This window comes from Meleagris gallopavo, chromosome Z (genome assembly GCF_905368555.1).
Source record: "Meleagris gallopavo chromosome Z, MGAL_WU_HG_1.1, whole genome shotgun sequence".
In the NCBI taxonomy this organism is placed as follows: Eukaryota; Metazoa; Chordata; class Aves; order Galliformes; family Phasianidae; genus Meleagris; species Meleagris gallopavo.
This window is the reverse complement of record NC_139435.1, coordinates 1634166-1658107: the sequence shown is the minus strand read 5'-3', so window position 1 is coordinate 1658107 and position 23942 is coordinate 1634166. Positions and strand designations below refer to the sequence as shown.

The following is a 23942-nucleotide window of genomic DNA, read 5'->3' as shown; positions in this document are numbered from 1 at the left end:
GCACTGACACAAACGGCTTCACACAAGGGCATCATTGGGATTTCAAGCATCACATAGCAGTTAACACTCCTTAAGCAGCCTGAGCTCTCTGAATGCCACAGCAAGGAGAGCAAGAGAAAGAATGCTAAAAAGCTGATGATCATTTTGAATTCTGAAAGGCTTTTACTTGGGCTTTCAAAAGATGGGACTGGGACCATCTGGAAGATGGCTCTTGGACCATCTACCAGTTAACAGCTCACACTGCATCAAGTCAACCTGTCTCTGCATCCCATTATTTTCTGCTCTCCAGGCTCCATAGCTCCTACTGGCCCACCTGCTCCACTTGTAGGCATTACTCCCACCCTTACCTCATTAAATCACAGCACCTGGTCCTTGTCAGGTGAGATGCAACTTTTATAGGATGATGCATTCAAACCTGAATTCCATTTCTTCCTGATCTCCTGTTCTTAGAGCTTGTCTCTCTCTCTTTATTCCAACTTTTGCACCTATCTGAGCTCTTAGAGCCATTGACCATATCCCAACTGACAGCAGACATCCACCCAAGAGCAATGATGCGTTTACAAAGATTAAGGGAGGTAATGGCATGACTCAAACCCCTTAGAAGCAAACATTCCCCATGTCCCCCTGAGCAGGCTGCCCCCAGGTTGGGATGAGCCCCATTGCCCTGCTGGCACCTTACACTGCAATTAGCTCCCAAACAGCTCCCACCTCCTCCCATCACAAATCCCACCACATCCTCAGAGTGATCACAGCAAGAGCAGGCAGGCAGCATCCCAATCGATATGGCTAATGTATGCTCCTGTGCCACAGAGCCTCGGATTAAACCATAATCCCCTCTGCAAAGATGGATCAAGTCATCATTTCCATTTTACAAAGAGAGGAGTGAAGGCAGAAAGCTCAGCTGCTTCCCAGGAGGAGCCCTGGGTTCAGCACTGTGCTATCCCAACGTCTTTCCCAACACAGTGCACCATGTCACTCACCCCATGGCATGGCTGCAGGGGGTGAAGAGCCCTCCAGCCCTTTTCTGGTGACAGAGACAGAGCAGCACTGCCCCATGCCACTTTTCAGAGCTTTGTCTGAACCCATGGAGCTTTCCTAGAAAGTACTGCATGTGTAACTTCTTCACAAAATGTACTGGAGGCCATGTTGGATGGAGCCCTGGGCAACCTGATCTGATAGGTGGCAACCAGCCCACAGCAGGAGTTAGAAATAGATGCTTGAGGTGCCTCCTGGTTGTCCATTTTCCTCTCCAAATAACCGCTACCATGATGTTTCATGTGGAGTGAGCATATGGGTTGGCATATGGGGAGTTAGAGCAGCAGCTGGTGCAGAGCCATGGGTGTGTGGGATGCAACATCCCCACTGTGTGCATCCCTCCCCATCTGGGGATCTGCAGCCAGACGGTGCCTTGGGCCCCCTGGATGGCAAGGGATGCTGGAGGCAAGGACACAGAACCTGTCATAAAACAAATCCTTAGGCGTTTCTGTTCTCCACCCTACTTGATCTCTCATTTTCTTGCTTTTCTTCACTCCTCTTGAGCCAGAGATGGATTGGGCTCCAGGATGTCCACCCTTTGATAAGTGAGCTAGGGTCAGAGAATCATAGAACCATAGAATGGTTGAGTTAGAAGGGATTTTGAAGGTCACAGAACCACAGAATGGTTGGGTTGGAAGACACCATGCCAGGACCAAGTGTTCCGGCAGCACATCCTCAGATACCCACATGCTGCAAGGGAGCCATGAGTCTATGCCTCAGTTTCTTGATGGAAATAAGAAGCATTGGCGTCTTTTCTTGCCAGAAACATCCCATCAGGTGTCTTGACTAAGAACTCCAGACTCGGAGTTGCAGATGTGGGATCAGGAAAGCCAAGGTACAGGCAGAACTGAACTTGGCGAGGTACACTGGCCAGGAGATAGGCCAAAGCCAATGTACCTCCTTTGGTAAATGTAAAAGGAGAACTGGCTTCAACAGACAAAGAGAAGTCTGAGGTACTGAACGAGTCCTTTGCCTTGGTCTTCACTGGCAGCAAGGATTCCAGTATTTGTCACGTCCCTGAGCCCTGCATCCCTAAACCTCGAGGTGGGGATAGGGACAATAATTCACCCCCCCACTGTAAGGGCAGAGCAAGTCCGAGACCACCTCATGAGACTGAATGTGTACAAGTCTATGGAGCCGGATGGCGTGCATCCCAGGGTTCTGAAGGAGCTGGCTGGGGTGGTTGCTGAGCCGCTCTCCATCACATTTGAAAAGTCGTGGCTGTCAGGTGAGGTCCCGAGTGATTGCAGGAAGGGTGACATCACGTTATTTGGTTGTGGTTAACTGGTGTGCAGAAAGCCCTTGGTTGGTAGATGTAGTAGGATACGATGGAGGACTGCACCTGCCCCATACAAGCATGAGCCCAAACCTATGGGAACCGGTGACAGCCGACGTCCTCAGCGCTGCTCTGGTGGCAGAGTTGTCCCCAGTCCACCACACGAGGGCAGTGCGGGTTTGAGCTGTCGGCAGGTCGTGGACAGCAAAACTAAGAAGGATGGAAAACCCCCAAATTTCACTTAGGGCACCCCTGTTTTCCTGCGGGTTTCCTCCGAGGGCACTGTGCCCGCTCGTGCAATGTCACCATCCCACGCCATCATTCCCCATGTCCCAGGCCCACAGGAGCACAAAGAAAAGACTCACTGCTTCTGTAACACTTTATTATCCTCCAGGGGTGTAAAATGTGCAACAGGGACATCTACAGGACTGCTGCTTCATTAGCCAAGGGGAGTCTCGACCAAACGAGAGAGGAGAACAAGAGATCTGACAGCATTCTGCCTACAGCCCATAGTGCAAGTCGTGTGAAACATCAGTACAACACAAGAGAAATACGAACAAAAAGGCATTTCCACGCTACAGCTATGTTCCCTCCAGCCAGCAGGGTGGCACGGCTCCTGAGGCCAAAGGGGCAGAGAGCAGCAGGGCCATGGGGCATCTTCTGCAGGAAAGGCTTTTGTCTTTTTCCCTTTTTTCTATTTTATTTTTCCACTTGGGAAGGAAGTCGCACGCAGCCCAAGGAAATGCAGGCTGTGCCAAAAGGTGACAGCAGACCCCACAAACCTGATCACAAGACACTCCCGAAAACAAAAAGGTCTCCCTATATTTGCCTCTTGCTTCCCAAAGTGCACACTTCCTTCCTTTCTTTTTCTTTTCTTTTTTGCTCTGGATGCTCCAGCAGATAACAGCAGCTGCTCGAGAGCAGAGTGTAGCCATATGTTGCTGCTAACAAGCATCTCCCAAAGCTGGTTTTCTTCCTGCAATTCCCATGTGCCTGATTAGCGCACAGCTCCCAGTTTTCACATTTTCATTTTACCCTCCCCTTGCAAGTCCTTTTTTTTTTTTTTTTTTTTTTTTTTTTTTTTTTTTTTTTTTTTACATTATAAGTAAACTAGACTATAAGATTGGGTGGAAAGCCACAAGATTTAAAATATAAAATGAAAAATTCACTCCCCACGATGAAGGCATTGAGAGGATGCTCAGCACCATGCGAGCTGCGAAGCCAGATTTGGGAGACCAGAGCTCTCTTAGCACTGTACCTCTCTTTCAGGAGGTGGTGGGGTTTGTCTGGTCTGCCCTAGATGGACTGGCTAACAGCTGGCTGCCCAAACATCAGCATTGTCACTGGTGGTGAGGAGCTTCACTGTAACTCACTGCAAAAGCAGTGCAGTGAGTCCAAGCTAGATTTCCAAACCGCGTGAGCAGATGGAAGACAGACCACCATAATGATGCTGAAGGCGGTCCATCCCCAACTTCAACAGGGAAATCACTCTCCTGCCTGTTTCCGTGCAACCAATGGATGGAAATCATTTGGCAGGCAGAGCCATGGAATTATTCAGTTTGGAAAAGATCTTCAAGATCATCCAGTCCAACCCATCCCCACCATGCCCACTAACCACGTTCCTAAAGCACACCTGAAACGGTCAGCATGGGGGTGTCCCAATAGGCACAGGGTGCCTGTTCTCTAGTGTGGAATTTGAATGACATGGAGTGGGTCCCACTGCTGATACCCACAACCTACCCTCCAGGCTTCTGCACCTCTTTTAAAAAATAGCATTAAAATAACTTGGAAATTCTGCAGCTTCTTAGCTGCAGCGTGAATAACGGGCTCACAACGGTGTCCACTGTCAGGACCACAGGACATGGGGTAAGATGATCAAGGACCACCACCCCGTGAGCTGCATAAAGCCCTACAGCACTGAGTCACAGAATCACAGCATGGCTTGGGCTGGAAGGGACTTCGAAGATCGCAGAAGCATAGAACCATTGAACAGCTGGCTCAGAAGGGATGGTTAACAGATGGTTAAAGCCCATCCAGCGTGGCCTCGAGCACCTCCAGGAATGTGGCACCCACAGCTCTCCAGGCACCTTCCACAGTGCTCTGCTGCTGGGATGAGATGAGGATGTCAGCCCCAAAACACGCTCACCCACCAGAAAACCTGTGGCCTGGAGTCACCATGTGCCACCACCATAGGGTTTGCTCTCATCCACCCACCTGCCCCAAAATGCTCTCCTGGCTCTGTACAACCCAACCCAGCGCAACGCGGGAGAATCAACCTTAACTCATTAGTGGCCATCAGCATTGCCATGCCAGCAGCCCCATCCAGTGGGGTGCTTCAGAACATGTGATCGCTCTGGAGTTCCAAAAATCTGTACAGGTGGAGCCGAAGTTGGGGGGCAGCTCAGCTTCCTCAGCTTGGCCACAGGCAAGAGCACTGAGTCCTGCTAGTAATTTAACAGCATCGATTCAGAGTTTAATAAATACGTAAAATTCTTTCTTCTTTAAAAATTTTCATTCGCTTTCTAGCTTCGATGAAAGTTAAGGGTGATTGTCCCGTGAGCAACTAAGGCAAATTTATTGGTATGTGTGTTTCTCTCTCCTTTTTTTTTTTTTGTTCTTTTTTCATTTTTTCCCCCATTGTTTTGTACATAAAGCAATCACATAAAAATAGTTATAAATAGAAAAACTGCAAATGTTTTCCCCCATAGACAAATAGGAAAAAAAAAAAAAGAAGAAGAAGCAAAATCACAAATCAGGAAAAAAAAAACTAAAAAACAAAAAACCCAACGTGCTTCAAGTTCTTGTAGATCATACAGTACTCAGCATCTTTGGATATTTTACAATGACTGCAAAATAAACACCTGAAGGAACCAGTCCTCTACAAAACATTGCCATGTAGGAAGTTGACACAGAGTTAAAAGAAAAAAAGTTTAATGCAGCTTTAAAAGGTTTTCTTTCTTCTTTCCATATGTTTTGCTCTACCGCCCCCATCTGCTTCAGAACAGAACCATCCATGGGCAAACCAAGGACCGGACGGAGATGGACGGCGGTCCCCTCGTTCCCTTTCATTTGTTGAAGCAAAGGAAAAGAAAAGCCACAGTTTTTAACATTTAGATCTGAACCAACAAACGGTGAACACAGATTATTTCTACTTGCTGGCAAGTAGACACAACGCTGTCTGCAAGAGATCTTCAGTGGCCCCTTCCCCACAAAACCCCCTTGATGCCTGCATTAGGAAAATTTGTGCACTGGAATTTTTTCCAACCAGCATTGCAGATTCAGGGACACCCAAGCGTTTTTGTTGAGTTTTGTCATCAACATGTGGGTAGGAATTAGATGGAAGAGTGAATTGAGGACAAACATCCATGGTCAGCAATGGTGAATTCTCAGTGAGCAATTCCGAATCTTTGGTTTGAAATGATTTTCATTTCAGAATTCCCTCGTGGTTTGTTTTCCCAAAGCTCCGGATCAAAACATTTCTTATTCTCCCACAAATCTTTCTTCACCTTTTTAAGCAACTGAAGTGAAAATGCTCAAAATGAGGTTTAGTTCTCTGTGTGAAATTGAGAAATGGGAAGGAAAAAAAAAAAAAAAAAGCAAAATATCCCCTTTTCCACCCAGATTCCGCCTGGGTGATACCAGAGCCTTTTTTTTTTTTTTTTTTTTTTTTTTTTTTTTTTTTTTGGATGGTTTAGGACTAACCAACCAGGATCCCCTTCAGAACTAGTTTTGTTGCCAGAGTTAGGAATTAACTACAAAAAAGAACAAAAAACAAAAAGCCCTCACACACAAAAAAAGAGACAACAACAAAAAAAACCAACCATCAACTCCCAAAAGTCCTTTTGACCCAAATGGCCAAGGAATGTAACATACCAAACCCAAGTCTGGACAGCTCATGGGTGCCCAGTGTCCCCCAGGCAGAGAGTCCCTGGGATGGCCATGCCCCATGCTAAGGCAAGTGACATTTTGGGAGCGTTGAGCACAACAGCAGCCTTGGACGGAGCCACCAACATCGGGTGACCCAACCCCGAGCGCACGGCGGAGTCTGGCGGGGAGGAAGGCAGCGGCCCCACCACGGGCTAGTTGGTGGCCTCAGACATGGGTGTCACGTGGCCCAGCCCCGCCAGGCCGTTGAACCCCGTGCCCCAGGGGTCGGCCAGCGGGAAGAAGGGTTGAGCCGCCAAGTTGTCGCTGTGGCTGAGGGCGAAGGCGAAGATGCCCGCGTTCCGCTCCATGTCCAGCTGTGCTTGCCGCAGCAGCTTCCTCTGGGTGTCCTCCAGCTCCTGCAGGCTGAACGCCGCCTTCGTCCCGCTCAGAAAGTGCTCGGGGCTGGGGCCGGGAAGGCACACGGGAAGGCCGCCTACTTCCTCCAGAGCCGGCGGCACCATGAAGGCCTTCTCCACCGGTGGGCCGCTGGGACCGAAGAGCAAGCCCGCCGCCCGCCATGCTGCTGGCTTGCGGCCCCGGCGCGGCCGCGCCATCCGGCAGCTCTGCCGCTTGACGTGGCGGTGGAGGTGATCGGAGCGGGTGAAGCTCTTGTAGCAGAACTCACACTGGTAGGGCCGGATGCCCGTGTGGATACGCATGTGGTTCTTCAGGTCGTAGTTGTGGACGAATTTGGCGTTGCAGTGGATGCACAGGTAGGGCCGCTCTCCCGTGTGCTTCCGCATGTGGATTTTGAGCTTGTCCTGCCTGCAAAAGAAGAGAATTCGGCTTCATCCCTGCACCGCAGCATTCTGCAGACCAACCCGAAATGGCTCAGGTTGGGAAAAATCTGATAAACCCACCCTAAACAAATGGCAAAAAATTGTAGAATCATAGAATTGCTTGAGTTGGAAGGGGCCCTTAAAGGTCATCGCATCAGACTCCCTGTAATGAACAGTGACAAGGTCCCCTTCAACCCAAACCATTTCTTTGGTTTTATGCTTCTAAGGAATCTTTAATGACCTTTCCAAGCCAACCTTTCCATGATTCTGTGGATGATCATTAAGGTCACAGAACCGTAGGATCACAGCGTTGAAAAGGACCTTTAAAGGTCACCCGATCCCGCTGCCCTGCAATGAACCATAACACCCGCAGCTCCATCAGCCCTGTCCAGAACAAACTTGGGTGTCTCCGGGAACGAAGCATCCAACACTTTTCCTAGCAGACCCTTCAACACGCACAGAAACTACCCAGAATAAATTCCATGCGTAGATGACCACATCTGGCCGCTAGGTGTCTCCGCAGCCCGGGTTTGTAGCCGGAGGCTGGCAGCACCGCGCTGCTCTGCGCGACGGCACCTGCTCACAAAAGGTTCAGATGCAGGGGATGCTGCAGCACCCATCCCCATGGCATCCATCTATACAGCTCACCTGATTTTTAAGGTGGGAAGCAACAACGGAGAGCTACCAGAATATTTTCCCAAGCTGGCAGCCCAGAAGCTATTTTTTTTTCCTTTATTTTGTGACAGCTGAGGCACGCAGTTGTAATAAGAGAAGCTGGCTGCACGTGAATTGAGCCACAACACACAAGAGGGGTTTCTACATGGAATAGCAAAGTGGGAGAATTCCATTGATTTTGGGAATGCTTTCAGTCCGATCCTTCCAAGACACTGGGAGGAGTGAGGAGAGTAGATGGAGCAATGTCATCAGTACATAAAGGATAAAAGGATGACAACAGAGGAAAAAACAAGCCCAAATATATTGATGCTGGCAGGCTGAGCTCTCAGAACCCACATTCTGCTGCCTACATACTCATTCCTGCCATTCTGCTGCCTTTGGTGAGATGATCCAGCCCTGGCGTCTACATGAAAGCTGATGCTGCTCCATGCACAGGACAGAGCAGACCCAGCACTTGTACCCATGCTTGTGTCTTTCACCCAGCTGTGCTTAGGGGACATAGAGCCCGTGATCTTGAAGCTCTGCTCACGGGGATGTGCATCTCTTCTGGGGGCTCCTGCTTGCCTCAGTAGTGCTGCTGAAATCACCTGGGTGGTGGGGATGGATGTAGGAGGGCAATGGAAGCGCAAGCTGAGTCCATGGCCCCATACATCACATCTGGGACTACTCTAGGCAGGATTCCGTGGCTTCTGCAGGCATAAAAGTCCCACCTAGAGGGGCCTGAAAGCCTCTAGGCAGAGATATAAGCACTCCATGAAGGATGCAAAGAGGTGTCCCCAGCAACAGAGCCACTTGGTCATCACCTGTAAGGAGCAGCCCCAGTGCTTTCCCAAGGTTTGCAGCTCGTGCAGCACTTTGGAAGGCAGAAAGAAGCATCTTCGGTGCTCCGTGGGGCCAGAACTCAAGAGCCAAATGAGAAACTGTCAAAGATGGCATTATTCTGAGATCTTAGTGAAGCCGCATTTCCCCTCAGTCTCCCAAAGTGCTGAAATCAGTTCTCAGAAGCAGACAAAGCGGCACAGAAAATTGCAGCCCAAATGGATAACATTCAGTGGAGCTGCAGGCAGATGGACACCGGGTCACACAATGGGAAGTGTTGGAAAACAGTAATGAAAAGCAGAGCTCCCAGCTTCACCTATAATAGAATTTAAACCCATGTATGCCATGTTTAACCTCACAGGATTGCTGTTCCTATAAACACACGGCATGCCAGGGCTGTAAATCCTGCATACAGGGTGACCATGGTGGGTGCTCTTCTGGGCTGGGTGCTGCATTTGGGGCAGCTGTGGGGTGCAATGGAGGATGCTGGTTAAAGCAGAGGGAGAAACACACCCTCTCTGTGTGAACATCCTCAGTGCAATTGCATTAGGAGAGCGATGAAGGCTCTGCAAGCTGTCACAACACGAATAATGTGAACAAATAACATTAACCTTTCTGGCTGCAATAGTTTCTCCTTGAGCCCTCTGGGGCTGTCCAGGTAGGAAAGCTGAACTTTTTGCAGCGTTCTCTATAGGGCTTCAGCAGTGCACCACAGCAGACCAGAACCTGATCAGTCTTTGTTGAAACAATTAACGAGCTATTAAATGAAGTCCTGAGGGCAGATGGCCCTGGGAGAGGGGAGTGAAAGAGGCAGATCCTAAATGTGAAAACCCACAAAGTGATGGTGATTGCGTCCAGTGGGGTGTTTGGGGGAGCCCCAGCCGAAAAACTCATTCTCTGTATCTCTCTATATAATTCTGCTCCTGCACAGTTCCACAAGTGCAGAAAGGATGCACAGGAGGGATTCATCCAGAAAACCAACCCACAGTACTCCTCCTCCATGTTGCTGACCCAGCCCTTCTATCACAGCTTGGACCAGAGGTCAGGATACCCAAGCTCTCCTCTGAGCCTTCCTAGACATTTTCGCAGTGCTAACATCACTCTGTGCCTCAGTTTCCCCAGCCAAAGCCAATGATACAGCTGTCATTCCTATCAGATTTGGGGAGCTGTACACTACAGCCTCCAGATTATCCCCGTTATGGGAATGGTGGCAATGCATCGTAACACAGAAGCTGCCACGTAGATGGAAAGGAGCACGGAAACTTATTTTTGGGAGCGTGGAAACATAGTTTTGCTCATCATCTACATAAATTCTGCTCAAATGTTATCACAGAGCGGAGAGAAGAAAAGAGGCTGAACATGAAGCACCCCGGGGACCCAGCCATTGTCACCATCTCTGCTTTGCCCACTGTATTATTGTCCTCTGGCTCAGCCTAATGGAGCTCACAGCCGGGAGCTGAAGCACCATCCCCCTGTCAGAAAGCTTTATTATTATTATTATGGTAAAGATTGTACTCATTAGATATTAATTATATCCAGCAAGAGCAGGTCCAGGAATCTATTTGTCTTTGCTCTACAGTTAAATGTGCCCAGACTTTCAGAGCAAGCTGCAGCATGACATGTGCATAGTTCTATTGGAGCCTGCTCTACTTTTTCACTTCTGAGGGCTCTGCTGGGGTGCAGAGAGGTGCAGTGGTGCCTATCTGTGGGCAGCATGGCTTTAGGCCTGGTCTCACCCAACGTGAGGTACCCAAGCCATGTAGGCTGATGCAGAGATGTCAGGGGGTGCCGATGGCAGAGGCAATGAATCCAACCCTTGCAAACCAAAATGCAATCGTTAGGACTGCTCCAGCCTCAGAAAGCACAGCACAGTCATAATCAAACAGGCGTAATTTGATTGGTGCCTACAGCAACGCCAAAATGATGCACAAACCCAAACTAATGACTTCCCTCCACTCAGTGCCCTTCCCACTCAACGCATCTCCCAGCGTGGTAGGGATGAAGCTCTCTTGGCTCTCTGGCCACAGGCTGCCATCTGTTTTCCAGCTCCCTCTTTTCCCATTGTGCTAAATGACGATGAGATTGAAAATATCCCATTGGTTCCTTAAGTTCTGTCCGATGAGCAGCTATGATCTACAGCTCACCAAAATGGGTGAGTTCATTTTCTTTCTTTCCCTCTTCTCCCTCCCACTTTCTCAAAGGGTCGGGGACCAGGCCCTGCTCTCTCTGCTATGTTTCTGGGGACAAAAGGGACAAACAGCTCCGGAGCCAGCCTCCCCCACCCCCCAGCACGCCGGGTGCACACCTGGTAAAGCGGACGTCACAGATACTGCACATGTACGGCTTCTCCCCTGTGTGGGTCCTCATGTGCCGGGGCAGCTTCCCAGCCCCCATGATGACTTTGTTGCAGATGGGACATTGCTGGGATGCCTTGGGCTTTATTTTCCTCTCTTCCTCCAGGGGCCATGGAGGAAAAACTCCTGCGAATTGGGTAGCGTTGAGGAAATTGAGATAAGCGCTGTAGTCGGTCTCTGCCTTAATGTGCCCTAAGGGAGCTGCTGGGGTGTTGGTAAACATGTCCTTGAAGAAGTCATTAGGGAAAGGAGGCGGAGGCAGCTCTTCCTTCTCCTCCTCTTCCTTGATCTTCCTCTTTTTGATCACCAGATCCAAGGGGCCATTGTCTATCTGCGGCTCTTCGAGTTGGGGAAAGCTGCTAAAATCACCATTCCACAGATGGGGGAAGAAGGGAGGGGCAAAAGGAGAGAGGGCTGGCCTCCTTTCAGGGATGTTTGCCTTGGGGTACAAGTTTTCCCTCAGCAAGGACTCGATGGAAAAGTCTCGTATCACGCCCAAGTGCCCAGAGGAGTTGTTGGCCGGGTAGTGATTTGGAAAGTCTTTAGGTGCTTCGGTAAACGCTTCTTCAGTAAGATCAGACTTGGAAGGACTTTGGTGACAGCTTACTTCTGGGCCATCAGTCAGGTTCTCCTGATTGACAAAATCTTCCACTTCTTCCTCCTCCTCCTCCTCCTCATCTTCATCTTCGTCTTCGTCGTCATCTTCGTCTTCTTTGTCGTCTTCCTCCTCCTCCCCTCTGCTGGGCTGCATGATTTCCAGGCAGACGTTAATGATGCACTGGATCTCCAGCATCTTGGCAGCACTGAGGATGTGCTTGACGTTGGAGGTGGTGATGGTGAGGGTTGAGGTGTAGGCAAACTCGAGGATGGCAGAAAGTGCTTCAGGCTTGACAAAGTCAATCTCGTAAACATAGGGCTGGTCAGTTAAAGTGCCGGTAGTGAAGAGTTTTTTGAAGTACTTGCTGCAGGCAGCAAGGACAGAGCGGTGGGTCCGGTACTCCTGGTCCTGGACGATGAGGATGACATCGCAGAGGAGACCATCATGTCGCTGTTCGTTTAGACCACACAGGACCTCGCTGCTGTGGTTTGGGAATGGGATCCCAATAAGATCTTCAATGCTATTGGCCATATTCTCATTTAGTGCCCTAGGACGGGACAGAACACAGACAGCAGGACATGAGCAAGGGTTTTCCAATCGGTAACACCCAAACAACCCTGCCTCCCCATAGTGTCCTCCTCCCCATTGCCTCACTCACACCTCCACCATCACCTGCCTCCATTTTGTCTCTGCATTACCTTTAAACCCTTCCACATCCTCTGGGATTTAATTCTGCTTCCCTCTCCCTTACTTCTTCTGTCTCCTTCCTCCTCAATCCCCACCCTCTCCACCTTTCATAACCATCACATGCTCCTCTTGCACACCCTTCCCCCAGGAACTTTGTGCAACGAGTCCCTCCCCATTGTGCTTCCTCCACATCCTCCCACAGCCAACATCTTTCCAGACACACACTGGATCTGCTGTGTGGAGAAAAGGTTATGCTGCATTGCTTCATACTGCTGAGTGTTGGCACCTACACCTCCAAAACGGGACTGTGCAGGGAGTGCCCTCCCTTCCATACGACGCTTTGGGGACTGACTTCACCCAGGAGCTGTGATTGTTCCAGTCCCGTCCTTGGACTCCCTGGCACAGGACCAGGTGCCACAGGTCTGGAGGTTGTGGCCAAGGACTGAAGATGCAGCTTTGCATCCCCTAGCCTGAGCATCAGCTCCGTGCTAATTATGGCTGTTGTCTGAAACAAATTGATTCATTACAGCATGCTGGGATTCACCATGTTAACCAGATGTGCCAGCTCCGTAGAAGATCTCCTTTTAAACTGCCCATAAACGAAAGCAAATCTGATGTGCTCTCCAAGGTGAGTGTATGATCATAAACAGTCCCTGAAGGACTCCCTGAAGTCTCTCGGAAGGAGGAGACACAAAGGTATCTCCTTAAGATATCCTAAAATGAGACATGGTCAGTGGGCACGGTGGGGATGGGCTGTGGTTAGACTTGGGGATCTTAGAGGTCTTCTCCAACCTTAGTGATTCCATGATGAAAACAGTAAGAGAAATTAAATGTCTGTTGCAGTCTTGGTCATTTTCATTTTTGTTTGGAAGAAGAATTAGCACGAAAAGGTTGTCACATGAAGAAATGCATCTTCATGTCAGTCTACGTTAATCACTAACCACCAGATCACGCTCTGAGTGCAGAAGATATCAAAACCAAGACACCGGACCACCCTGACAATTGTTTGCAGAGGTATCCTCACTTCTCCCCAGACACTTGGGTCTATCCTCTCCAGTTCAGGCATCATCAGCAAGAGAGCAAGAGAACTAGAATTGGAAGATAGGAGGAACACTGCTGTGACTCCCCGTGTTAACAAGGATTGGAAAGGGCAGATGTTGTGCCTACACATGGTCAGTGGGCACAGCGGGGATGGGCTGAGGTTAAACTTAGTGATCTTAGAGGTTATTTCCAACCTTCATCATTCTGTGATGCTATGCTTCTAAAACAACGCACAGCTCCCGCTGGTGTAAATGGACTCATTTTCCTTTGTTTTCCCCTCCCGGTCCTCTCGTGATGTGGTTCTGTTAAGCAAAGCACTCAGGAAAGCAATAACTTCACAGGATGCCAGCAAATTAAAGGTGATTTTATCTCATTTGGATAGTTTGGAGGTGGGTAGGAAGCAAGACAATGCTGGTAATTCATTTACATAAATTTGCAGAGAGGGCATTTTTCCCCTTGGGCACTCAGGCTGAGAAGTGTCCTTGTGGTTCCCATGCCTGGGGAAGGACTGCTGGGCTGGGTGGGAGCAGAGCCTTCCTCCAGCTTCCTCCTCTCCCTCCTCCCAAGCACAGGGTGGGGTCCTTAGAAATCCCAGGCACAAAACCAGCATCCACAGCCCCAGTGTCTGAGGAAAGATGTCACTCCCCCACACAAATCCTGAACCAATCTCACGGAGCTACACAGAAAATCCCACTGATAAAATAAACTTAGGAAGGAGAAAAGGTGGAGGGCACCTAACGTAGCCATGTTCTGACCAGGCTGAGGTCACTGCATTTATGGGAATGCTTCAAACTCATTCACTTCTTTCACATAAAAAAAAATAAAATAAAATAAAAAAAAAAAAAAAAAAAGCCTTATTTTCTCATGTAAGGGTCCTGCAAGATGCTGCTCTCAGGTTGGTTGGAGTTTTTCTCCAAAGAGTGGTCAGGCACTGGCATGCTAAATAGGGAGGTGTTGGAGTTCCTGTCCCTGGAGGTGTTCCAGAACCATGGAGACGTGGCACTTGGGAACATGGTCAGTGGGCATGGTGGAGGTGGGCTGGGGTTGAGCTTGAGGATCTCGGAGGTCTTTTCCAACGTTGTGATTCTATATTGGTCGTACTTCCATCGTGTAGGAGCAGGCACATGGAACTACTTAGAAAGTAATGCCCACATTTGAAAGAAATGCCCCAATCTGAAAGAATAGCCACCTCTGATGCACACCCACAGGACTGCTCAAACTCATCCCAAATGCAACCACACCATTCCTCATGGAGCATAGCATCCTCAGTGCTCAGTCCCTGCAGGCAGAAGCTCTGTCTGAGATCTGAATAATCCAACCATCCAGCAAAGCATCCCAAAGGGATATGGACCACATCCAGCTGCAGGTGAGGCAGCAGCAGGATCCAAGCTGCTCTGCTCATCCCCATTCCCTTTCATGCAAACTCCTGTGTCTGTGGTGCTCAGCACTCAAGGGATTGACACTTTGGCTCTGCTCCTTCTTTTCTTTCCCGCTGCTCTTTCCCAATCCCTGCAGCCAGGGTGGGCTGGCTGCTCTCCCTCCTCCATCCACCAGCCCTTCATGTACAGCCCTTTTTACCCCGGGTTTATTTGCACCTTCCTAATGAAGCAATTAAGATGTGCATGTGAGATTACCCTCATCTGTCAAAACAGAACAGCTCCTTTCTGTCAGATACGCTGATTTGCACAGCTCCAGACTGGGGATGTTCTGCATCAGCAGGGATGCTCCCACGCCACTGCTGCCTTGGAAAAGTTCTTTCCCCCCTTCCCATGACTTATCCACCAACAAGGAATGGGGGGACGGCGGTGGACAACTCTCCCAGCACAGACCCACTCACACTCCATCCTCAGAGGCTCAGAGTGAGTGCTGGGATCATGTTGAAGGGCAGGAGGATGTAAAAACCACAAAGGCAAATATTTCCCTAAGCACGCCTCCCCACTGAACATCTTGTCTCCGGCACAAGGTGTGATTAACCACCCGCCTTCGCACCCAGTGCTTCTCCCTGCGGCTGGAAGGTGGGGCTTCACCTCCATCGCTCTGCCCTGGTGCTGAGCACCCACCGCTGCCTCCCTGCAGGGGAATCATCGGCTTTCTCATGGGGATGACGGACGGCAGGCCCAGGGGTGCGGTGGGAGGGGAGCAGTTCAATGGAAATATTGCCAGCTGACGGGGAGCGGCGTTGCCTCTGGGACAAATCCTGCCCTGGGACAGCGAGGCTGAGCCAGGAAAATGGCTCATAATAGGATTCTCCACCCAAAACCGAGCATTCCCTTCCCCCTCTCCAAAAAAAAAAAAAAAAAAAAAAAAAAAGATGCTTTTGCTTAGATCTAGGCAAGGTAGACTAGGGCAGAGGTGTCTAAGGTGATGCTTTTGTGTGAGGAAGGATGCAAACAGGGTCACGCTGACTGGGAGGATGCTCAGAGTGAGGATTGGAGGGGGCATTATGGGCTGCTGCTGGGAAGGGGGACAGGGTTTGGTCACGTAAATAACGCTTCAGGGATTGAGATCACATGGGTGGCCTCTAGCATGGTAGCTCTCCAACACTAACCAGATTTTCCAAGTATCAACACTTGGAGTAAAATCCCTGAGCACACCAGGATTTACCCTTATTAACAGCTACCATCTCACTGGCACGCTGAGCTTGCAGGGACCCTACACACACTACTTAGTATTTGGGGTCTTCTCCAACATCAGAGATTCCTTGATTCATCCAAAAACAAAATTCACATGAAGTCCCATAAGGGAATCCAAAGTAAAAGGGGTTGGAGAACCCCTTCCAGCCCATCAGTCCTGGCAGTGTTGTACTTTAGCACTTCTCTGTTTTAGTAACAGCCATTCTTTCCCGTTTCCAGAACCCATACAGAAAATAAGACTCAGACTTGATGACCTTCTGTAGGATCTGGTTGCCATCAGCTGCAACAGCCCCAAACACATAAGGGACTTAAGTTAGACTGTGAGATTTCTGGTTATTTCTACTGGCACCATCCCCAAAGTCCCAGCATCCCCATACTGGCACCAAGGTCACAGCCCAACCTGAGCACCAATTCACATCCAGCTCCTTGGTTCCAGGACAAAGCTTGGGTTTGGATACCCAGTGAATCCCACGTTTCATTCCATCCAGCAGCCCCACACACGGTGGGACCAATGCAATGTGGATGCTGAAAACATTTTTGGGGTCCCAGATAAAAGCAAAGAGGAGCTCTGGCAAGAACAGAGCTTAGCTCACTGCTTCCTATAATTGAAGGGCTGCTTTTCTTTTTTCTGGCTTCTTGAAATTACCCAGCACCCTTTCCAGTTTTAGAGTTCATATAAATCTCCAAAAGCAGGAGCTGTAGGTCACTGTGGGCAGCAGCTGGTTTAAAACCGAATGCCATATTACGGGGCCATCTCTTGTGCTGAGCAGGTTTTGGCAAAGGGGGATCCCAGTGATAAACGAGCCTGAGCAGGCAAATAAACATAATTACTGGAGCTGTACAGAAGGCACAGCCTTGCTCTAGATGGTGCTTTGAGGGCTGCACCAACTCACAGGGCTGGGGTGAATGAATTAGCCATGGTGTGGGAAAAGCTATGGGAGCGAGTATGAGGTGGTTGCATCCAACATGGATGCATGTTTTTTTTTGTTGGAAGAGACCTTAAAGTCATTCTGATCCAACTCCTGACCCCCATCATAGGATTGCAGCATGGTTTGGGTTGGAAGGGACCTTAAAGACCATCTAATTCCAACTCCTACCACAGGCAGGAACTCCTCTCAGCAGATCAGGTTGCCCAAAAACCCATCCAACCAACTTTGAACACCTCCAGGGATGGGGCATCCACAACTCCTTTGGGCAACTGATTCCAGTCCTTGCTGCCTTCGTTGTCAAACATTTCTTCTTTTTAATGAAGCAGCTTCTTGGGTAATGAGGCTGGGGCTGGTTGGAGGCTAGGGTGCCCTGCATCCCTTTTGCTCCTCTCTGCTTGTTTTTGGGACACGCTGCACTGCTGAAGGTGCTTCATGCCCAACAAGAATCCTTTCTGCAGGGCTCTACTCGAGCCCTGTTGCTCTCCAGGACACACCTGGGTGTTCAGAACACTTCTGAGCGTGGCGTCACCAATAGAGCACACGATCCAGGTGTCTGCACATTTCCACTTCCTATGCCAGTGGGGTGTAAATATACATGTACACACGTGCGCCTATAGGTCTGTGTGCACATAAGTCCTCTGAGGGGAGCAAAGCACATCAAGCATAAGGCAGCCGTCTTCCCATTCATCCTGTGCAACCGCTCCACTCAAATGGGAATTATAATAATAATAATAATAATCCCAAAGGAGAGAAAATAAAAGAGAGAACAGGAGGAAAATCCTCATGTGTCCCAGCAGGATGAACCCTGAGCCATTCAACCACGTTCTCCAGCACCTCTACAGTGCTTCGCTGGGGTTTCACGGGGTGGGTGATGGTGATGGTGGCATTTTAGCCCATGTGTTTTTGGCTGCTTTCCTTCGTCCCCACCTTGGTGCCAAGGGAGCTGCACCTCCAGCATGGGATGTGTGTATGGCCTTAAAAATGGCAAAAAAAAAAAAACCCACACATTTCCTCCCATTCTGAGCTCTCCTGTGCTCACCCTGGGGCAGCCCCTCCACTCCTCGCCACAGCCAGAGAGAGGAAAAGGAATTACAACAACAACGACAACAACGAAAAAAAAAAAAAAAAAAACCCACACACAAAAAGGCTCCCATTGAGCGGCGCACACATTGGGTGGGTTTGCTTCCTGACAAAAAACACGGCGGAAAATGTGCCCGACTCAACCACGGAAAACTGGTTTGGCTGCTGGCCTTCCGGGTGGACAGATTGCAATGGACCGGGCAAGGCGCCGGGCACAGCCTTACTGTGCAATAAATACCCCCATGGAGCTGGGAGGGTCCAGCCGGGGGTCCCAAAGAAGCTGGGGAAAGGAGAGGGAAGCCTTGGAGCCGCTCCCTGTTTTCTTCTCCATCCCGAGAGAGAAATGCCAAAGGAAGGGCTCGGGGAGTATAAATAAAAGGGTCGGAGCACACGGAATGAGAAGCAGATGTGCGTGGTGCTGCTGGCCGCCTGAGTCACGGGAGGGTGGGGAGGAGGGGGGGGGGGATCGCTATTTTGGTGCTGGGCGTGGGGTGCAGGAACGCAGCGAGGAGCGGAGCTGCAGCGGTGCTGGAGCAGGATGGGGCCGGCTGGCAGCAGGTATGGGCAGGCTCCAACACGGGGACTGACGGCCTCGCCTACACGGGGGGGGGATTTTCCTCCGAAAACATGATTTTTCCTGCTTCATTTCTAATTGCTGTCAAAGCCCTTAGCTCTAAGCATACGGATGTTCCGGTACGGCCAGTGCAGAGCAGCTCCCACAGGGACACGCAGCGGGGAGCAGAAGTGGCTTTGCAGATTCGTTTCTGCAAGGTGACTCTGCAGAGCAGCAATGCAGCCTGCAGGAACTCTGCTCGGTTCTCTGCGTCAGGAGCAGAATCACAGAATCACGGAATCGTGAAGGTTGGAGAAGGATCCCGAGATCCCAAAGCCCAACTCCAACCCACCCCACTGTGCCCACATCCCTCAGTGCCGCATCTCCACAGTTGTGGAACACCTCCACGGATGAGGAATCCACCATCTTCCTGTGCAACCTGTGCCAGTGCCTGATGACCCTGGAGAAGAAATTGCTCCTAATATCTGACTTGAACCTCCCCTGGTACAATTTAAAGCCATAACCTGAAAGAGGGTCCTGGCTTCAGCCTATGCTCCCATGGCCAACCCCACCATGGGGCAAAAATTCCATAGAATCGTGGACTGCAGAAGGCACCCAGCCCCACACAGCTGACCCCCTAAAAGATGCCAGTGTCTCCCCATGGTAATTTAACCCAGGATAATTTGGGTCAGTTTGACTGTTACAGCACCACCTCTAACTTAACTCTTAAGCATGATGGTTTTGTTGATGTGGTCCTAGCCTTGTGGATATTTCCCAGGCCACCCTGTCATACTATCACCTTTCCAAAAGAAATGCCAATGGCAAACCCCAAAGCAAAAAGGAGAGAACATCTTTGGGATGAAATCCACCCAGTTTCTACCCATACGAGTGTCCTCCTAGTCACACGCAGTCCCTTCCAATCCAACCATTCTATGGCTCTGTGATCTTCAAGGTCCCTTCCAATCTAACCATTCTATGATTCTGTCATCTTCAAGGTCACTTCTAGCCAAACCATGCTATGGCTGTGTGATCTTCAAGGTGACTTCTAACCAAACCATTTTACGGCTCCGTGATCTTCAAGGTCCCTTCCAACCCAACCATTTTGTGATTCTACGACCATTTTCTTGCAAAGCCAGACTTTTCTGCATCACTCTTCCTGCCCACGTGAATCTCTGAGGCACACAGATCCCCAGCCCAAGAGCTGAATGTTTTGCAAAGCAAACATGAATCCGCCGCAAGGACAGCTGGGGAAGGAACAGTGCTTTCATCCAGTCTTCTGCTATGTGAACCCAGCAGCTAATGAGCTCTCTAAAGACCAGAGGTAACAGATGAGCATAACCTCACCGTGTGGCCAGGCACTGCATATCCAAAGACAGCTTCCTGTCTGCAGGGGACAATATGATCCATCTCTCAAGGTATGGAGCAATTTAACTACAGATCAGGGGTCACATTCAGACCTTATTTGTGTCTTAGCTCCTCCTGCAAGCAGAGCCCCTGGTTTCCGTACCAACCTGCTGGAAAGCTGAAAGGCAGCTGAATTAATTGTCCCGGTCCTGCAGATGTGTGTGTGTTAGCAGGGCCCAGAATGGTGAATGCAGCCACAGCCAGTGGGAAACACAGGGTTTAACCTGGAAAAAGCAGAAGAAAAGATCTCCTGTTAGACAGCTTGAGCACATGGAGAAATAGCAGGCAGTCAGTAGGGTTAACTGTTCAGATGGTTCCAGGAGATGGGGTGGTGCAGGGCGCTCTCCCCCAGAAAGAAAGGAAATCAGGAGAAAAAGCTCTGATCTGCAAAGAGAGCTCTGCCCCACAAAGAGAGCTGCTCTTGCCTGTTTGCTTTGGCTGCCCTGGACTCCAGGCAGCTTCCAGCTGGGACCCAGAATTGCTGATGGTGTTTGGACTCCATCTGTACCCTCCCATGACGTGAGGAGGCATTCGGGACGATGGGCAGGGATCTTTTTGTTTTTTTCCCCCTAACAACTATATTTACTGCTCCATTTTGAACTCGCCGTGCTGTCATTACGATGTCAGCCTAAATTACACGCGTGATAACTGTGGCATAAACGCATGCAACGAGTTCACAAAGGCTTTACAAGGAAACATTTCCCAGGGACACTGGAGCTGCTCACGTGCCTGGACTCAAAGGAGAAGTCCAGAGGAGAGTTTGGATTAAAGGGCACTGCCTGCAGCCAGCACTTGGCTGCTGGGGCTCAACAGATGAATTTTACGCTTTGGTTGGGCTTTTCTGGGGTAAACGTGTTCTTACTTCAACTGGTGTGACCATGCACTGAATCCAGGGGTTTCAGTGATGCTACTCTGGGTCTGCAGCACTGTAGAGACAAGTTCCAGTTATATGCAGAATAGTTTTCCAGCCAGATCAAAAGTGAGCAGGTCCAGGTGTGCAAGCTGCACCATGAAGATGTTGGCATGGGATTTACTGACAGCTCCTGGCTTACAGGGAGAGCACAAGAGGTGGGCTGGGGACACAGCACCATCCTGGGAGGTGTCCAAGGCCATGGATGGGGCTTGGCAGCCTGAGCAGGTGGAGGGCTATGGGGCCCCTTCCAACCCAACCATTCTATGGCTCTGTGATCTTCAAGGTCCTTTCCAGCCCAACCATTCTATGGCTCTGTGATCTTCAAGGTCCTTTCCAGCCCAACCATTCTATGGCTCTGTGATCTTCAAGGTCCTTTCCAACCCAGCCATGCTATGATTCTGTGACCTTCAAGGTCCCTTCCAATCCAACCATTCTATGTTTCTGTTTCCCTATCATTTCTCTACCTGCGTTTTGCATTTCACTGCTCAGATATGTCAGTCTCTGCTTAAACGTGTTGTTCTCTAAAGGGAGTTAAAAGGCCACAGTAAAACAAGACACCTGGAAGTCTACCTCTTCATCCACTCATCCACCCTCTCATCTCTGCCATTCCTAATACACATTATGTTGTTCCACAAATGCCCCCCATTAGCACAATGATTTATTCTCCCCATTTGCCCCATGAAACCCATCAAAACGTTCCCAAATACCCTGCATTTCATGTTGTGTATTTTTCTTTTTTCTTACCTTGCGTTTTCATGTGTATGCACCTATCTCCATTAGTCTCATGGGCAGGGAGGGACCCAGCACCTCACCAGCAATGCACTTCAAAGCAGCACACCAGCATCAAACAGGAGCCGGGGCTTTCCTCACCCAAGCTGGCACTTCAGCAATGTTTGCAGTTGCACTCACAGCAAGTCCTGACCACTGCCTCTGTTTGCTAAGCCCGCCCTGAGGCCAGTGCCAGGCGTTGGGAGCATTGCTGGCATTCCTGGGGAACAGAGGGGTGCTCTCCCCCTTGCAGAGGGCATCACCATGGAGCTCCTGCATGTTGCAAGCTACAGCACTTTGCAAGCCCCAGCACCCCACCAAGCCTTATGGAAGCATGGTGCATAGGAAAACATATGACCCAGTGCAACATCTTCTGTGGCATGCACACCAATTGCGTGCATCAGAGAATATTTGCACAGCACTGTCTTTCCTTCCATTTATTTTAAGGAACAGAGTGTGGTTTCCTCTTGCTGCATTTCTCATATGACGCTTTAAAAATAAAAACCTGAACCAACGTCAAGCCAAACATCTTCTTGCCCCAAAAATAAACAAAAAAGAGCTGCTTTTGTGGCCAAGCCATCAGGAAGGAGAACACACATCCCTCTGTGGCTGCTCTCGCCCAGCAAAAAAACAAAACAGCCTGAGTTTGGCATTGGCTTGCAGTACTTGGCAGTGCCTTGCAGTGATGTGCAGTGATTGGCAGAGATGTGCAGTGATTGGCAGCGCCTTGCAGTGATGTGCAGTGATTGGCAGCCCATCCCTTCTGCTGCTTCTTGGAAATGCACACTGCCCTAAGCACGGCACGCTCAGATTTACGCACAGAGCTGGGCAACCTTAACAGCAGCAGAGCAGGAGCATAAATCTGCAGCCAGCTTCAGTCCTCAGTATTTTGAGTGCCGCTGCATAAGGATGAGGCTCCGTGGCAAAAACAGGGCCGTGTCCTTCTGCACAAGGAAGGAGTTCCGAGGGCACGGTTATCAATAACCATCCGAGCCGTTTGTCTGTGACAGCCTTAGGAGAGCACAGAGGAGACCCTGGGGGTCACTTAGGAGATGGGAAGGATGCTTTCTTCTCCTGCCCATCCAAAAGGCGCACGGATGACGCGGATCCCCTGGACACATATAATTATGAGGAGCCTGCAATGAGAAACTGCTATGAATGGCCAGCCCTAAAAGAGACAATTCCTGCCATAAAGCAGATTGGGAGGAGAAAAGGAAAACGGCCCTGCTCTGCCCTGCTTTGCTGAACAGGCAGATGGGACCGGTATTTCTCCCCTGAAACTTTAATGGGGAGAATATGATTCTCCTGCAAGCGTGTTTTATATGCCTGGTGATTAAAGAGGAAGGGAAGAACGAAATTTATAGAATTGTGGAATACGGAGGACAGCTCGCTGGCTGCAGTGCTTCTTTATTTTCCCGTGATTCCTTTTTTTTTTTTCTCCTTCTTTTTGCTTCCAGGCTTGTGAGAAGGTGATGGATGGGCGGTGGTGGAGGCAGAACTCCTTTTGTGCTCACAGGGCAGTGCTGCATCACAGCCCACAGTGGCTGCACAGAAAGAGGTGTGCAGTGCATCCTTGGTCTCCCTGCAGGGCTCCCCTGCTTTGCAACCATCTCAGCCCCCCATCCCCAGCAGGCATTGCTATGGAACCAACCGCTCCGGAGCACATTAAACACCTTGTCATAGTCATGTGCTTTTCAGGGTCACCCTCTCTTCTTTCTGCTCAATAGAAGGAAGGTCTCTTGATGTGAAATTCTCCAGATTGTTATTTTTTGTCACCTCAGGGCCAATCTGACAACTCATCTCTCTGTGGAGGCTGTCAGCAGTAGCGTCACTGGTACCGCTGGTTTCTGCGACGTGGAATTGTGCCCACCAAGACTTGGACCAAACCCTGTGCCCATTTCATGTCAGTCACCAAGCAGCCCGCACTTGGCAAAAAATGCATAGCCCATCTCAGCTATGCTGCATGACTTATGGCTGTGGGCCATTTTCCTCCCAGCCTCCGAGCATCCTCGATGTTAAATCTTGCTCTTCTTTCGCTCGGCTTTGCCATGACAACACAATCACTTGGCTCCCTGTGCCACATGCTCTTTATCAGAGATGTGTCAGTGGAAAAATGAACTCTGCAGCCTGGCAAGATCAGCCAAAGGAGAGCAGTTCTCCATCAAACCAAGCGCTCTTACCCTTTTTTTAGCTCATATTCACACTATGGGAGGAATTCGAGTCCTTGTGAAATCGCTGTGACTATTTACCTGCATGGGGAGTATATTCATATTCTGCCCTCCTAGGGAACAGGCAGTCAGAAATTTCCTTGCTTGGATAAATGCTGGGTGAGAGTTGTGTTTAACCTCCAGTTCCTGCCACTCTCTTGCCTACTTATTCCCATGTAAGGGTGTGCATGCGTACACACCTTTACTCAGAGCTGGATCTGCTCTTTGGAAAGAAGACTGGGGTAGATGTGGCACCTGGGGACA

At 49.8% G+C, this 23942-nt stretch overlaps 1 protein-coding gene across 4 annotated transcripts in view; it reads right to left on the bottom strand.

The window, feature by feature from the left end:
* Positions 1-2676: 2676 nt before the first annotated feature.
* Positions 2677-23942, bottom strand: part of ZBTB7C (zinc finger and BTB domain containing 7C) — a 106192-nt gene continuing 84926 nt past the window's right edge. For 3 of the 4 annotated variants that reach the window (XM_085213085.1, XM_010725150.4, XM_010725151.4), the window contains 3 exons: positions 19898-20014; positions 10817-12010; positions 2677-7003 (listed from right to left, as the gene is read on the bottom strand). In XM_085213085.1, the coding sequence (XP_085069211.1) occupies positions 6391-7003; positions 10817-11994 (1791 nt within the window). In that variant the 5' untranslated portion in view covers positions 11995-12010; positions 19898-20014 and the 3' untranslated portion in view covers positions 2677-6390. Of the gene's footprint in view, positions 7004-10816; positions 12011-19897; positions 20015-21447; positions 21583-23942 lie in introns of those variants that run through there. The other variant, XM_085213086.1, reaches the window with a different exon arrangement.